The sequence below is a fragment of the Trematomus bernacchii genome, unplaced genomic scaffold (genome assembly GCF_902827165.1).
Source record: "Trematomus bernacchii unplaced genomic scaffold, fTreBer1.1, whole genome shotgun sequence".
Lineage (NCBI taxonomy): Eukaryota > Metazoa > Chordata > Actinopteri > Perciformes > Nototheniidae > Trematomus > Trematomus bernacchii.
Genome location: NW_022987689.1, coordinates 15976646 through 15994287, shown reverse-complemented (window position 1 = coordinate 15994287; position 17642 = coordinate 15976646). Strand labels below are relative to the sequence as shown.

The following is a 17642-nucleotide window of genomic DNA, read 5'->3' as shown; positions in this document are numbered from 1 at the left end:
GGATGTTGGCTTATCAGGCGCCGGCAGCTCACAGCCAAAGTGCGAGCGGGAGAGCGAGAGAGCGAGAGAGCGAGAGAGCGAGAGAGCGCACCGGTACCGGCACTGTTGTTATTAGAATCTGGTGCTAGCTGCGCTAACGGATATAAGAAGTAGATGTTTCTACAACCAGGGTGGAGGAGAGCTCTCCTGTCAGACTGAGAGGCTCAGTGAGGTAAAGGACTCTCTGAGTGTTTAGATAGTTAATTTTAGTCTAAGTTATCTCAGTGGGTCTCAAACGTTTTGACCACAAATGATGTAAACACATATTTCTAAGGCACTCCTTTATAATTATTAGGATAAATACAAACAGGTTTGAAATCATTCCAATGTATACTATAGGACAGTAAACCAAAAATATCGTTTAAAGTTGGAGAGATACAAAGATATGCATGAATAAATAAATGTTAAGGTAAAGTAAGATATAAATGAACAACAAAAATAAAATAAGTTACATTTATTTGTTATGCTTTGCTATGGTAGGTTATTGGTTATGTTCATACTTATTTGATTATTAAAATGTAAACCGATCTTTTTCATATGGGTGTTTAGAGTTTCCCTAGATTAGGTCTCTAGTAATTGTGTGCTCAAAGTGCACCAGATTGAAGCATTTTACTTAAAAAATGTTCAAATAAATCTTCCCGGGGGGGCATACCCCCGGACCCCCCTAGAGGATGTGACATCCACCCCCAATATTCAAACATGTTCATACAATACTGAATACATTTGAAGCCATTTTGACGTATATTACCTATGTCAATAAGTTTCTGTTTTGTAGTGTATTTGTCTTTTGTAGAGATTTTTCATTTATTCTTTATATATAAAATCTCGCCTAGGGCAGCAAATTGGCTAGAACCGGCCCTGGTACTAGGCCTCAAGAGCCTTTCTTGTGCTGGCAGACACATAGAAACAAATTGGCGGGGCACACTTCGCACGTGCACACTAAAAAAATTCCACGCGCTCCGCGCTCACATGATACAGGGTACTTATTAGAGATGTCCCGATCCGAGCACGTGATCAGAATCGGGAGAAAAAAATCGGGGATTGGGAATTTTTTTTTTCTTCTTTTTAATAAAATATTTTTCTTATTTTATTTAATGTTACAAAACAAAAATGACCATGTTCACGTCTTAAAGTCATCCTGAGACCTTAGTTTTGGTTTAAAATTACACAACATGATGTATGTGTTGCTTCTTTTGGGCTTGTTTTCATAGACCTGAGGCCTGTACTACGAAGCTGGATTTTCGCTTAGCCGGCTAACTTCAGGGAAATCTCGGGCTTTCCGGTCCTACGACGCTGGTTCTCTTTTTAGCAGGCTAGATTTCCATGGTAACTTATGCTGAGCGGCAAACCTGCTCCGGAGCAGGTTAGGTGGCAGGCTAAGAGATCAACTCAGTGAAAGCACCGCCTGCTGACCAATCAGAGCTCCGTGTGCGGAGTTTAAAGCTATCAATTCATATTACAGGATAGAGGAAAGACAGAAAAACTGCCGTTGCAGGAAAGACGGCCGGCCAAAATCAACTGACTGTGTGAACGTGAAAATTAATAGAATATCCCCTCCCATCTTCAGAGCAATTTGACTATTATAATATTAGCGTTAAGAAAGCTTACTTAAATATCTGCCACGACATAAGTAACCGGATCAGAGTAACATTAAGTACAGTCCGCGGCACTGTGAGTGCAGACGTCGATGTGTCCCATTATCATTCATATCATATCACATCATAATGTATCATACATTTCCTTATTTGAGTCAGCTTCTTGAGCCGTATCTGGCCGTGCAACACTCAGTGTCACATACTGTATGCAGAAGTATTATTTTAAGCAACACATTAAGTTGACGAAACACTCGAGTCAAATTCTCCTAATTAAAGTCAGATCCACTCGTGTCTTGGACGGGGCAGTGATTTCATAAACCTGTTAATGTACGCATTCAAACACTTTTTCTTTTACCAGCTGTATTCACCTTGCAGGTGCAGCTATGTGGCTTTTATCCTGGATAAAGTGTTTAAGTCATGGATGTTTAAAGTTTAACTTCTTCATATTTGACTAATATTAAAGTTCACTTTTCATTCAGGAAGTATGACGCTGCGCTGTCAGTACGCTCGTCCGTGTTTGAGATTGGTCGAATGCTCCAAATACCACCCCTTTCATGTGAACGCGCACCTAACTAGATAGGACACGGCTGGCTTGAGCGATCCACTTGATAACCAGCGTCGTAGTACAGTTTAGCCAGAGCGCGTATGTTTTGGATTGGGCCAACCGGCTAACTCAAACATATCCAGGTTAGGTTGAACCAGCTTCGTAGTACAGGCCTCTGGTTGCTTATTTCTCTCAAATCTGGCAACAGAGTGGGCAGGGCGCAGTGTCTAATAGTAGCAGTAAGCTAACGAGAGGCTACGTTCAGCTGGTGACTCGGGAGTCGGGACAGAGAAAATGTCAGGAGTTTGGAAGTATTATAAAATTGAAAGCGAAGGCAGTGTAACAGCCAGATGCAATGTTTGCAAGGCGGAGGTTCCGCGTGGTGGAAAGAACAGAGGTACGTTCAACACGACCAATCTAATACGCCACCTGAGAAACAAACACCAACAACAACACAACGAGTACACAGCGGCCACTCAGGTAACGGCACTGAAACAACCAACACTTTCAGAGACTTTTAAAAAGGAAAGAGAAACTGCCCCAGAACAGTGAAAAGGCCAAAAAAATAACAGCCAAGATAGCTGAATTCATCGCGTTGGATGACCAGCCGTTATCTGTGGTGGAGAACGTGGGGTTTAAGGGACAACTTGAATGCTTTTCTCCTTTTTTTTTTTTCTCTCTTAAATGCATTGCATAAAGATCGGAAAAAATCGGTATCGGCAGATTGTCAAAATCAAATGATCGGAAGCGGAAGCAAAAAAAGGTTATCGGGACATCCCTAGTACTTATGTTATAGTTTGGATTCCTAAAGCTTTTAGTCTACTATCCCATCATTCAAGGGTGGTTTTCACTATAAGTAATGTTTTTTTTTTTGGACGGACACTATAATTTACATTTTTTTACTATGTTCAATCTGAATTTACTTTAAAATAAAAAAAAATCTATATTGATTCTGACTTTTCTACATCCAACTCACAGGTTTATCATTGCTTTGAGAAAAAAAGATTATTAATTTACTTTTAGAAGGGAAGATATAGTCAATTGTTCTGGGAATGTCATTTTCGAGCCTGAGGCCTGAAAAACAGGCTCGGGGCTCAACTGGTTAAAGGGAACTCACCAATTTACATGCATGCATCTACTGCATATTTGTAAAGTATATATATATGAAGTTGTTGATTCAGAAAAAGTTGACTAATAAGAGAAATGGAAACTAGGGATGCTGCGATCGCCAATTTTGGGGCCGATCGCCGCAATCAGTATCGGCCGATACCGATCGCCGATCCGATCGAGTGGGCGGGGCCTAAATGGAAGATTTAAACATCACTTTAAATCTTCCATTTAAAGTGATGTTTAAAACTCAGTTAATGGGGCTCATTCACTGGAGCTTCCACAAACAATCAACTTAATTACATTCAAATGATGTATATTATTCAAGTTTACATTAACTTTGGATAATAACACGGGAGAAATGAGCGGAAGCGCTCTCTTTTCCTCCCCCTCTCCTGACAGCCCGTCAGTATCTCATGCAGCTCACTGATCCAGTAATGAGTGACCCGACAGTGAGGAATAAATATATGTATAACTAGTTTAGCTTGTTCCAGAGGTAGATACAATAGCCAAGTGTGTTAGGTCTAACTCTTAGTGAGTGTTTTGCTCCGCTCATCGGTCCGTCACAGCGGGTGGAGCTGCAGGATTTCTGCTTCACACACGTTGCATATCGCTATTTTACTGTCTTTTTCGGACACCTTAAAATAATGCCAGACCGGTGAAGCCATCTTGGCGAGCTTGTTTTGCCGCGCACAGAGAAAAGTGTCATGTATTATACGTCATGCGATCGGCTCTCACGATCGGCATGTTTAGAGAGCACCGATCGATCGGTAGAGAGTGAGTATCGGCCGATCTCGATCGGTGACCGATCGATCGGAGCATCCCTAATGGAAACAGAATTGTATTACTCTAGAAAAAAATTGCTAGAGGATGTGAAAAAAATGTGTAGTTAAGTTAAAAATAATGGTTCCAATAAAAAGACAGTTAGATTTTGACTATTTAATTTAAAACACACATGTACGTGTCTATCCCGATGTGTTTGAGTTGAAAAAAACAACGATATATTGTGCATATAGAGTAGTGCAGTTATTACCTAGTTTGCAGGCCGACCCAGAAGTCAGCGTCCCAAAGGCCAATGGGATTTCTCGATTGATTTTGGAATACTTCAACGTTTTGTTCAGCAGGATTCTCCTTGTATTAAAATAATTTTGACCAGTGTAAATGCAATCGCCAGAAAAAAAAAGGCTAACGCTTTAAAAGCTTACAAACGGACTACATGACATTTGCATGACCTCAGGTCAACACCGCTAAGCTAAAGTTAGCCAAGAAGAAATGTAGATGTCTCATTTAGGTACTTGTTAGTAATCACCGCTTTTAAGAAACATAAAAGCTTCAGATATTCACCAGTGGGGTATTTATGAGATTTGTTTATGATGTTGAACCAAACATGTAAATCTTGTAAACTTGAAGTAACAACATAACTTTTTGGAACCTAACCAAAACTCATTCCAAAAACCATAGACGAGGCTGGAAGTGCTGAAATGCTAACTATAATTCAAGGTTAGGAACTCATTCCTGCACATCTCTTAAGAAAAAAGTTATAATGTATAACTATAAATAATAATGATTATAATCCACTAAAATTGATTTTGCCCAGCTAGTAAAAAAACAGACAGAGTCTTGATATTCTCCAAGGTACCTAAAGTAGCCTTATCCTTCTCAAAAACAAGATAACAAGCATATTCTCAGTGGCGTTTATCTGCAGAACAGTACAGCACATCCCCAGTTTAACAAGCCATTATAACTGCTTGTCAGAACAATGGAGGGCCTCCACACCTGTGGGGGTGGGTTGGAGGTGATGACTGAAGCAAAGCCTACAGACAGGCTAGTAGCGTTGGCCCGAGAACAATACATCTTTCTTTTTGAAAAAGGCTTTAAGGCAGCGAACACAGAAACATCGATCAATACACACAGAAGATTAATTGTGACTCTATTGCCACATCGTCTCCTTCAACAAAGCCTTATTTACAAAAGATTATGATGTTCAGGTACTGTTGAAACAGTTTGAGTGATGTTTATTTAATTGTTTGTAGGTGGTGTGGTTTATTACTGCTGCAGACAGGGTATAAACATTAGCACCATTAAATATGCTAGTGGCTAGTACATTTGCGTCACTCCATAGCCGAAAAAACAATGAAGTTGATGTTTGAAATTGTTGCAATTTGAACTACGTTAAGTATATTATGCAGTAATTAGCCAACTCTACAGTCCGAAGCTTCTATGTGTCATAAAAAGCGGTTGCTAACAAGTGACTTAAAGTTACAAAACGCCATCACACCGGCACCGCCTTTAGTTTAGCGGTGTTGCCATGTGACCATAATGTTGTTTATTATAGCATCATGTTAGCTTTTTACATCTGCCGATTGCAATTACACTGTGCGTTTGCCATATAGTTTATTTACTACAATATAGCAAATTCCAATGGGGAAATCCCATTGCTTTTAGTCCAGGTAACCCTTTGCAATGCAAACTTCCAGGTCGGCCTACAAGATACATCATCAATGTACCACTGTATTGTGTCGTTTTTTTTTTTTTTTAATGTACTTTACCTTTGAATGTAAAGTGTAAATTATATTTTTGTATATATATATTGTTAGGCTGTTTAATCTGCTGCAAAAATCAACACATCTGGAGATTTAAAAATTAAGAAACAAAACGAATAATCTATAATAATGCACTCCACCACTTCCGCTTTTGTTAGCTCCTGCTACAGTAGGAGTCTCCAGTATCACATTTTGCCCTGATGACAAGCACACAGACTCACAGAGTGAAAACAATACCAGTGTCGTGGCTTGTAAACACCACAGTGTTCAGTTACAGGTAACTATACTCCTCCTTTACAGATAGTACATGCGAAGCTGTAGAGAAAAGTACAGTAGACCTGTGGTTAGATCTATTGAGGCCAAAGATGTCCAACACACACAAAAATAAGAGTGTACCTCTTCTTCTTTGAGGCACTCGGGATAAAATGCGCCCACTAAATGTCATATGATAGGTCCAGAGAGCCCCTGTGAGCGGAAGTGGGAGAGAGCTGAGGAATATTAAATGAATGGAAGGTGGAGAGCAGTGGAGGGACTTTGACTGAAAACAGGATACAGCAGTTAAGCAGAGGTCACAGAGGGGAGGGAAAGAACCTGTGGCACATGTCGTCTATCTGTGTCACTCTCACACGTACACCCACCTAGGGCAGCAACCATAGAGGGAATATGAAGAAGTGGACGTAGTCACTGTAAAGTCCCCCATAGGTTTGTGGACTACAGTTTTGTAGCCTCGAGTTTGGCTGTCTTTGTCTTTTGAAACAAGAAACGGCATGAGAGGGTGACGTAAAACCAAATGTTGGACCAAAACTTCCTAATTTACTACAATGAGCTTAAAAAAACACTGAGAAAGGGCAAAAGTGGTAAGACATTAATGCAAGCAACATCTTTGTAGCAACATGTCAATCTAAAGGTTGGCCACCCTAAAGCATACCCAGGTTGCAGTCGAATTGTGCAAAAATCCGCTCCTATTAGGCGCGTTCACAACGGAGTACTTTTCCCCGTACTTTTCCCGTTTAGTTCTGTTAGTACCTCTTATTTTGCGTTCATACCAAAAAGAGTACTTAGTGCCGGGAACTTTTACCCCCATTTTTAGTGCCTGCTAGAGAGGTGGTACTATCCTGGGGAGAAAAAAGTACCAATTTCTATTGGCTGGACAAATTGCAAACCACGCCCCGTAAAACTCTGAAAAGTTTTGTGAAGCCGCCATTGTATTTGCTGGCATTAGCATTATTAGCATTAGCATTAGCCCCACGCACCAACGGAGAGAGAATAACTTATGGCAACAGAAAAAAAAACATGGGAGCGGTGGAGATGAGGAGGTGTCGGCGTTCTGGCGATTTACTCGGAAGGCTTCAGTAGAAGCTGCTGGGAGTCCCAGCAGCTTCTACTGAAGCCAGTCCCCAACTCCGGGGACTTCTGGCCGGGGACTTCGGGTGGCAGTATACGCCGTGAAGTTGTTTGCGGCCTGCCAGTAAACCCAAAGCAGAAGAAGAAGAAGTGTCGTCAGCGGCTTCATTTGCGTAATCTTCCCTCAGGGAACTTATTCCGGTGAGAACGCGATCTGTACTTAGTGCCCTGGGGGTACTTAGTGCCAGGCATTAAGTGCCGGCACTAAGTACAGCAAAGTACTTGGTGTGAAAGCGGCTATTGTCTTTACCTATCCACTATACCTTGACCTCTGTGTGAAACGTCACAGGGTTAAGGAATAGTGGATAGGAGCTAAACTAAGCTAAACTGACAATTCGACCGCAACCCCAGTTTTTATCATTTTCTTTACTCTAAATTGGACAAAAGAAATAAACATTGCGCAATCAAAGAAGACTTTAAACTAGAGACTAACACTTTAGATTCATCAAGAATCAGCAATCAGGAGTCATCCCTACTGTCCATTAGAAGAAAGACAGTTTTATGGCACTTTCATTTGATATAACAGGGAAAAGCAGGAAGTCTCTATATTTAAGAGGCTCAAATTAGAATCTTGTTACATTCTTGCATGAAAAATACTTGAATAATTAGTGGATTAACAAAATAAGTGGCGATTAGTTGACTAATCGTTGCAGCTCTACATCTACCAGAAACTAAAATGAGTTAGCCTGCGGAGAATTTTCCAAAAACTCATGCCCCCTAATTCCTCAGTGAGAGGCCCCCCACCCCCAACATGGATACATGCACACATACACAAGCTCAAGTCAACCCATCCCCTTTTTCAGACCCACCCCTCATCCAGCCACACGGACACAGTCTCTCAATTCATCTTGGCTCTCCTACATCCCTCCCCTCTCCTACCTCCTTACTCAATTTTTACATAAGCTCCCCATTACGCGAGGACAGTAAACCATAGCTCCCCAGCATGGGTTCAATTCCACACAGACTACAGATGCATATGCAAATTATACCGCAATATAGAAGCAACTCCTCTGAGGGCAACAAAGACAATATGACAGTGCATCAGTGTTGTTTTACGCCTTCAGTTGTAGAAACCATCTGGGAAACATTAAAGCTGAGCGAATCATTTTCTAAGTATGAGAATAACATCTTTATTAAGTAGAACATATCTCCACTGTTCTGCTTTAATTACTTGCAGGGAAAACTACAGGGTGGAGGAAGATGGGGACAAACATGTGTTCCTAAATGTGGAAGAAAGGAGCTTTTCCAGGCTGTGCAAGCTGCAGAAATTGTACAAAATGCAGTCAAAACAGTGTGCCTGTACAAATATCTTTAGGCACAGTGGAAATTAAAAAAATAAGCAAGAGACAAAAAGGGTGGAGGCAATTAAGGACACAAATGTGCACCTAAATGCAGAAGAAGAGAGGTTTTCCAGGCTTGTCGGGCTGTGCTAGTTGTGAAAATTGTGCAACATGCAGTCCAAACTGTGTGCTTGTACATATATCTTTCAGCGCAATACAAATATAAAGAATCAAGCAAGAGAGAAAAAAGAGTGGGGGGAAATGGGGACAATAATGTGCTCCTAAATGTGGAAGAAAAGAGGTTTTCCATGCTGTGCGAATAGCTAAAAACATGCAAAACTTTGTGCATATTCATATATCTTTTGGCACAGTGGAAATTCACATTTTTTAAAAGAGTCAAAAAAGGGTCGGGGAAAATGGGGACAATAATGTGCGCCTAAATGTGGAAGAAGAGAGGTTTTCCAGGCTGTTGGAGCTGCGGAAAGTATGCAACATGTATCTTTCGGTGCAGTGAAATTTAGGAAATTAAGCAAGAGACATCTGGGGGAGGAGCTCAGGGATGGTGGTGAACTACCAAGCATATCTAAAATGCTTGGTGAAGTGAGGCACAACACGTTTCACTCTGCAACTTCCTCCACTTCTTTTGAACATACCGCAGTTGCTGCTGCAAAGGAATGTCATTCAGCACTTTAACTGTACATGAGCAACTGTCGCCCGGTGTCTGTCAGTCACCCAGTGGAGAGGTATATCGCATCATTGCTGGCCGAACACAAACACAGCAGCTATGGCTCTGAGTGACTGGTTCAACATGCCCACAACCCGTTACAGGGGGAGTCCAAAGGCCCTATACATTACATACAGTGCTTCAGGCCACAATGTGTTGCAAAATGAAAAAAGGGTCACGACGCAACGACCACAGTTAGTCGACACACCCCACTGTCAGGTCTCTTATCGGCAGAATAGGGGCACAGTGGAAAGACTACTGCTCCCTGTCTGATATGGCTTAGCTGTCGTAAGAGGCTCCCGCTCTTATCAGCCTGGGAGCTGGGTCCCCTCACAACCAATACATAGGTGCTCCGAAAACACACCGCCACAAGACAGCTGCATTGTCACAAAGTTAAACGATGTATTTAATGGCACCAAAGTATATTTTCAAAGTTATTTGGACAGAGATATTGAAAGTTCGTAATTGTTTAAATGATCTGAAGTGCTTGAATCTTTCATTTTTAATACTTTAGAAGAATAACTTGAATTTTAATGCATAAAATAACTCTCTTACTTTCTAAACGACAAGCAAGGCCAAGATAGGTGCATGTCTTCTAAAAAAAATATAACAAGAAAAAGACAATTTTTCTATTTGATTTGACACAGCCATGACAAACATACTTTCCATTTAGTATGACTTACACTTGATATGATTATCTCGCCATGGCACAAAAATCAGCTTATGAGACATTTGAGAGAAAGATGCCTCGTGACTCCAAACTTGCCTTAAAATCATTATGTTTTTATGTTTTCTTAAGTGCCAAAGAAATTCGGTGATGGGTATCTGTAAATCTATTTGCTAACAGCTAATTCAGCATACTTATAATGGTGCCAATGTGCGGTATAATACAGGCTAGGAAAACGGTGCTCAATCACATTTTTTTTTCATTTCATTTCCCATAAAGTCTAGTGATAGATGTCAATAAATCAATGGGTGCATTGCACACATTAACTGCTAATGGTTAATGCTGCTTATTTTTTTTAATGGTGCCAATTTGCCATTATGTAAACAAACACAGGGTAGAAAAACAGGGCTCGACTTGTAGTTACACTGTGAATGAATCATCTGCAACATTACTGCCTGTTGAAATACGCCAAAGTATAATGCAAACTGCAGCTGTAAACTTGAGTTGGAGTACGATTACCTCCCGACGACAGGCAACGAATAACAATGGGAAGGAAATCCATATCATAACATATATCATATCTGTATGGCAGAGTGGCACAGTTGTTTGAATTTTGTAGCGCAGGGTTGAAACTTTGAAAGCCTGTGGCATAAAGTGTTGAAGTTGGTTTCAAAGTTTGGATAAAACTTCCTTTAAGTGCAAGGCATACGCTTCAAAACACTGTTCAACAAACTGTCCACCCACGGGAAGAAAATATGTAAGGCTACAGTTATGTAAACCCTGTCTGGCTCTATAACATCTCTGTTAGACTGTAAATGGAAACCACAAAGTTGTCAAGCACTGTATCATTTCCGCTCATGTGTGCCATCTTTAACAAGCGCTAAAACGCAGGGGAAAAGGGGGATGCCATGGACGTTAAGAAAAAGAAAGGCTCCTGTGAACTCATGTATTTTGTCCCTTACAATCCGACATACAAACTTAATTATCCCTAGAGTAATAACACATGTGGATTTAAAACCTCTTCATGATGTCTGCTCTAATCTGTATGTAGATTTAGTGCAGACACACTTTTAGTGACATCATGAGCGCAGATGTCCAAGAACACGCCTGAGAATCCTCACATTTACATTTTTCTTTACAGTGTTACATTATTAGTCCCATTTTAGCTTGTATTTGTGTTGTATTGGCTTTTTTATGGCTATTTTTTCTTTAAAAGTCTGTTTTTTTATATGTTTCTTTTGCACTATAGCTTTATGCTTTTGTTTTTTTGTAAAGCATTTTCAATTGTCTGGTGTTGAAATGTGCTTTATAAATCAACTTGCCTTGCTTTACATGCTAAAGCAGCTACATGAAATCAACACTACAAAGTTCAAACAGATATTTCAGCCAACACTGTAAGATCCTCTGTACACATATTTCCTGAAAAGAGCCAATTTGGTAGAAACCATGGTATCATAAATATGGCAACACAGAATCCAACACTGTTGGAGCTGTATAAGAGAGCATTTTCCGGAACAGGAACTAAACTATAAAAACGTTCATGCAAGTGCCCAGGAGTAGCTTGAGGCTTTTAAAGAGCTAAGCTAAAAGCTAGCAACACATCTCTGATGTTTGCAGCAAGGCCACCACATCACCTCTGTCCTGGAGCAGGACAGCTAAAGTGGGAGGCAAAAGGAGGTTGGAGACATTAAACCTGGAACAAAATGCCTTCAAAACAGCAAATAAACACACAATGAATTCCAGTGTTCCAGGAGTCATGTGCATGTTTAACAAGTTTTTGCCTGTGCAGTGGATGTTCGCATTGAGTGCGCTACAGTCCACTTACTTCTATAGGGACTAATGAGAAACAACAAACATTACATTTCCTTCCCTTGTGCCACTTCTCTCTTCCTTCTACGCACTCCCCTTCCTCCCCACCTCTCTGAAACAAAGGGGGAAACCCTGTTCATCTGACAAACTACATGACAAACACTACCTCCTTGTGATCCCAGCATATAGCCAGAATAATGTTGTTAGACAATTTGGAAATGGTGGCATTAAACACTGCTATAATGATGTAGGTACAACCTTTTAAAAGAGCAATTAACTTCTTATCTGACATTGGAATCAAAATATTCCAATAAATAAATTACAAAACAATAAATGACTTTTGGGCTCTATTCTGATATCGGTTGGCCTTTAATGTTAGTGGTATTGTTATTTCAACAAACACCTGTGTACGCGTCCATATAAATATCATACGATAAGTCATTACACTAAAGTGATCAAGGTCAGTCCAAATGTCATAGGATAAGTTGATAGTTCATATACTGTACGATAGTGGATTATCTAAAATGAATAAAGGTCATGTCTCTATATGTCGTACGATAAGTATATAATGTATTTATCGTGGCCAATGCCCTTACAGCATGCTTCTCTCCTACTGTACACAAAAAATAAATGCCAGTAAGGCCTTAAAATAACTGTATTTGATCCATTGATGTGGATAATTTTGCACAGAAATGGTGATGTGCTCGAAAGGGTGAGATTACAATTAGTAATGTTGTTAAATATATTAGATGTAGAGACTATTACCTGTCCACATCCCCGTCGACAGGTATGTGGATTCCAAACAGGCTGTTGACAGTCGGGGTGGCGAGCTGCAGGCTCTCAGGATTGAGGGGCCTTGCCGCTTCCCTTCCAAAGACAACAGGAGACTGTGTGTTGAAAAGACCCTCGAACCTCCCTCGAACCCCACCAGCCCCCTCAACAAGTCCAAATCCAGTTGCTCCGAGGCCCTGCATCCCAAGAGCCCCTTGAGTCCTGCTGTGGGCTACCTGGCCTTGAGGCATACTTGAGCTCGTCACATTTGGCATGGCTGCACTGGAGGCACTGGGCACAGCCAGGGGCACAGTGGTGGGCACACTGGAGCTCGCTGCGATGGCAGGCACGTTTTGTACACCGGAGGAGACCGGGTGGAGGCCGTGGGGTTGAGGCTGTCCGGCGGCTGTATACTGACTCACAGCTTGCTGCTGCAGAGTGGATCCACTGACCAGTACAACGCCTCCAATTCCCCCGGTCTGCTGCTGCAAGAGGCCTGGCTGTCCGCTCGCTATAGACCCCCCTCCTATTACATCTCCCACCTGACTTGGCACAGAAGCCCCCGCGGCGGATGCAGGTAGGACCGAGCCTTGTCCCATGGGCTGTGGTCCGCCAGAGAGGCTGGACACTGGGACGGGCTGGCCAGTCAGAGGCCCTGGCTGCATGGAAGGGGGCTGTTGCTGCTGATAGAACTCTGTCTGGTTCTGCGGCAGTCCAGAAGACTGGCCGGTCAGGTGGTGGCCCATGGGAAGCTGCTGTTGCTGCTGCTGGGCAGGGTAAACGACAGGATGGGCTGAAGGAGGCATCCCGTCGTTGTAGTTTTGATGTTGGATTTGTTGTTGTTGCTGCTGCTGCTGTGGTGGCATCTCCACTGAATGCATGCGGGATGAGAGAGAAGCATCCGCCACCGAGCCCAAGCCCTGACCTGAGTGCGATGCGGGGGGAACCACAGATCCTCCTGTATGCCCGAGCCCACTGTCTCTGTCAGCAGCAGGGTCCAGTGTTGTTGCACTGTTGTTGACATGCCTAATGCTATCTGCAGTCCTACTAACAGCAGAGCTCTCGGAGTCCTTCTCATAAAACTCTGTACATGTCCACCTGCCTCTTCGGAAAGGTTCTCCAGTACCATGATCGAGTTTAATGACCCTAAAGCGAGAAGTGCAGCTCACGGTGGAGGTGGCAGGAGGAGGAGCTGGACTGGTCACTGCAGCAGGTTGGGATGTGTTTACCGACACGCTGGCTGCCGGGGCAGGCTGTTGCTGCAAGGCCCCGGGCTGAGGGATGGGGGCTCCACCAGCTGCAGCGCCGATCCCCGCGGGCTGCTGACCACCTTGAGTGGAGGCCGACACTCCCACCTTTCGAAACTCCCCCGTTGCATTGCCTGACAGCGCAGGCAACTGACCGGCTTGAGGTATGTGTGATGGCGCAATAACACTGATTGCTTCTGGCTCTCCGACATTATTCAAGGCTTCTTCAGATGAGCTCCTGTCACAAACAGGCTCGTACTCAGCCCGTGACATGTCGTAAATCTCTGACGACACATCTTCCGTCCGGGACTCGTCCGGGTCGTCCAGACTCTCCGTGTCGTCCGCGGCACCTATAGCCGCAACCTGGGCCTGAGTCACACTGGTGATCTGAAAGCAGCTCTTCTTCTTGGCCGGCATGTTCGACATATTGACAGCCTGATTCCAAGTGCCGTATGGCTGTGTGTATCCTTCGTCAAAAAGGGACGAGCTGGTGGCAGCTTCTTAAAGCTTAGATCATATTCCACAGCACACTTGCATGTACTTAGCCTAGCCAACTGTAATCAAGATTAATTTACGCCATCCCTCTTCCTCTCTCGGTCTCCTGTTGCGTTTCATGGGCTCATAACGCTTATCGTGTCGGGTTGTCAGGCAATGCGGCTTTAGACAGTGATACCAGCCGCCTGTTGGAGGATTGCTCCTCAGCTCCCTGTCGGTCCGGACCGGCCTGCTAATGTCCCGGTGGTCCCGTTGTGAGACGGCCGTTGTCGCAGAGTGTGTTGCCCAGCTGCAGGACCTACTTTAGGCTGAGGAGGGCCCGCAGCCCTCCACTCACTGAGCTAGCTAGCAAGTCAAGCAACTGGCTGCTGCACACTCCCCCTACGTCGGAACAAGTCTGTGAGACATCTTCCCGAAAGCAGTCCTTAGAGTCCACTCACCTCACGAGCTTCAGGTCATTCAGTGGCGACACTTACTGTGAAGCTGACGGCGTTAGAGAGAAGAAACCGTCCTCCAGTTTCACGCTTTAAAACAAACGAGAGTCCAAACAGCGCCTACAGTTACCTCCCTCACGTAGTCACTGACAAGATGGCTATGTTGTAGGCAGCCGCGCTGCATCGTGGGTACGTAGTGTGCGTAAGGATGTTGACGTACGAGGCGTTTGAGAATCCCCTCCTCATGCTGCCTTCATGAACCGTCCGAAATACTATAACTCAGGCAGGGCAATTGAGAAAGTGACATTTTCTAAGTTAGAGGATGCAAGTTTTTACTCATATTGACAGGCCCACAGCAACAGTTCGCACCTACAATTATGAATCAGAATTCCAAATTCCTTTATTAGTCCCACAGCGGGGACATTCACATCATAACTGATTATATTGTTTAAGAAAAATGCCAAATACAGTCTGTATAGCCTTCTAATGTAAGTATTTGCAGTTTTAATACTTCTCAAATAAAAAAGAAGAAGAAGTTGGCAAACTACAGACGTCAGGCCATTGTCTGATAATAATCTCACTTTTATTTTAATCTTATTGACTCGAAATGATATCTTAAATATGCAGAACCATAGACTGATATGAAGGTCTCAAATTTTGATTTTTTTTCTTTTTTTATTCAATAATTTACCTTAAGGTGCTCACAAAGTCTGGTCATTTTGTCCTCAATTGATCATATTTGAGAACTACATTTCAATTGAATGGCTCAATCCATATGCTAGTCATAGCAATAAGTGATAAAAAGAGCAATGGAATTCATTTTATATTAAGAATGAGCAATCGTGTGAATAATTGATAATATAGAGTACTTTCCCTTGTCTTTTAAAAATTATTTATCATGCATGTCTTTATATAAACACCAATGCAAAACACTGAGCTGTGGTATATTTTCTTAAGACACATACTCGTCAGAATACTACTGTATAAAACACATTTCATTTCACACGTCTCTTGTTTCTGTGATCAATAGTTTCCTTGAAACCATAAATATCTGACTTTATGGTAATGCGCTTGAAGGCATCACCTTCTCTCTAGGTATTTGTATATGCTGCAGTGAATGTGCCAACTGATATTATCAGAGCTATCCTACAGGAGGCATGTCACGTAAAGAGATCACAGGATCCTGTGGTTCTTGTTTTGTGAGGGTTCTTTGTTAAAAAAAAGAATTCCTTGTGTGCACTCTACCCCGGGACTTTAGCAGAGTCATGGAAAGGATCATGAGAATATGAAGGGGTATACCACAACTCAGCAACAATCCCACTGCCTTTCTTAACTCATTATTTACAACCCAGCATAGGTCAGTTTAACCACATTGATATGACCTTCAAGACAACTTTGTAATGAATTTAAACTGCATTATTGCTCCTTTTTTTACACAAGTCTTCAGTTTGCTTCTGGGTTAATATAACAGTCAGCTTGTGACAGAGCATGCAGTAACTCCTGTGATCACCACACTATGTTGTACTCTTTTGGTCTAAATTTAAACCCTTTTTAAGAAAGCATTTGTTCTGGATGAATTGACTAGAAGTGTATTTACTAAGCTGTGTTTGAATAAACACTTTGCATCATGCATGTCATAGAATTGCCTTTCATCTAGCATTTGGGCAGAAAGAAGGGAACTCTGAATAAGCTTTTTATTTAACAATGTCAACACAAATAAAATAAAATATGCATGTACCCTTTTTTTCCTTACCATCAAAGGGTTAAATACTTGTTTTGAATAGCTCTGCACCAGACAGATACTGTGTACTGAGTCACGAGTCTTCCCAAACCATAGAGAACACTGTCCCCTGTGGCCAAGGAGGGAATGTGTTACTTTGAAAGGGTCTCGTGCTTCTTTATCCTTTTTTGGTGATTAACCTTGAAGTGTCAACCATCTAAGCTGGTTTATATCCTTTATTGCTATTTTTATTACAGCATTTGGATAGTAAATGCAAATGAAAACACTGTACTGTATACAATGTTCTTCAAAATGCACATTAATAAAGAGACAAAATAGGTGACACAACAAGGTGGTGAAAAAGTATTATAAGAAATAGCACCATGGATATTTACTCATGTTATATAATCCAACCCCATATTATAGGCTGACTTTACTGCTTTAATTCTTTCTGCAAAATACATTGTTTGCAGCCTCTGCTTTATTGATGATCTTTTTTTAACATATATTTCCATATCAGAATCAGAATATCTGTATTCATTCCACATGAGGGTACATTTGCATTTGTTAGAGCAAAAAAAGAGCCAAAGACAGCTTAATATTAACCAAGAAGCATGCATAACAAATATTAATGCATTAACAACATTAAACAATTTACAAAATACACATCCTGTAACAGTTCTGAGAGATATAGCCAGGTATGTATAGTTGCACAGCTAAATGGCATATATATAGCACATATTGCACATCATTGGTATTGCACAACAAGGGGTGATATAGTCTTTGTTGTTATATGTGTAGGGGTCTACCAGGGGCCGTGCTGGTTGTGTAGTCTGACCGCTGCAGGAAGGAAGGCACAGAGGGTGCAGCAGCCTGTCGCTGAAGGAGCTGCACAGTGCAGTGCAGACAGAGTGTCCTGGGGGGGGGGGGGGGCACACATTGTCCAGCAGGGAGGACTCCTGTCTCCCACCCCCTCCACAGTGTCCAGAGGACTCCTGTCTCCCACCACCACCACAGTGAGGACTCCTGTCTCCCACCGCCTCCACAGTGAGGACTCCTGTCTCCCACCACCTCCAGAGTGTCCAGAGGACTCCTGTATCCCTCCACCTCCACAGAGTCCAGAGGACTCCTGTCTCCCACCACCTCCACAGTGTCTAGAGGTCTCCTGTATCCCTCCACCTCCACAGTGAGGACTCCGGTCTCCTTCCACCTCCACAGTGTCCAGAGGACTCCTGTCTCCCACCACCTCCACAGTGTCTAGAG

At 42.4% G+C, this 17642-nt stretch overlaps 1 protein-coding gene across 1 annotated transcript in view; it reads right to left on the bottom strand.

Annotated features, from left to right (window-relative positions):
• LOC117488701 (TSC22 domain family protein 2-like) overlaps nucleotides 1-14824 on the bottom strand; it is a 29523-nt gene extending 14699 nt beyond the window's left edge. Inside the window, exon 1 of the mRNA XM_034137740.1 lies at nucleotides 12478-14824. Coding sequence (XP_033993631.1) covers nucleotides 12478-14156 — 1679 coding nt within the window. The 5' untranslated portion in view covers nucleotides 14157-14824. The remainder of the gene's footprint in view (nucleotides 1-12477) is intronic.
• Between the last annotated feature and the right edge of the window lie 2818 nt (nucleotides 14825-17642).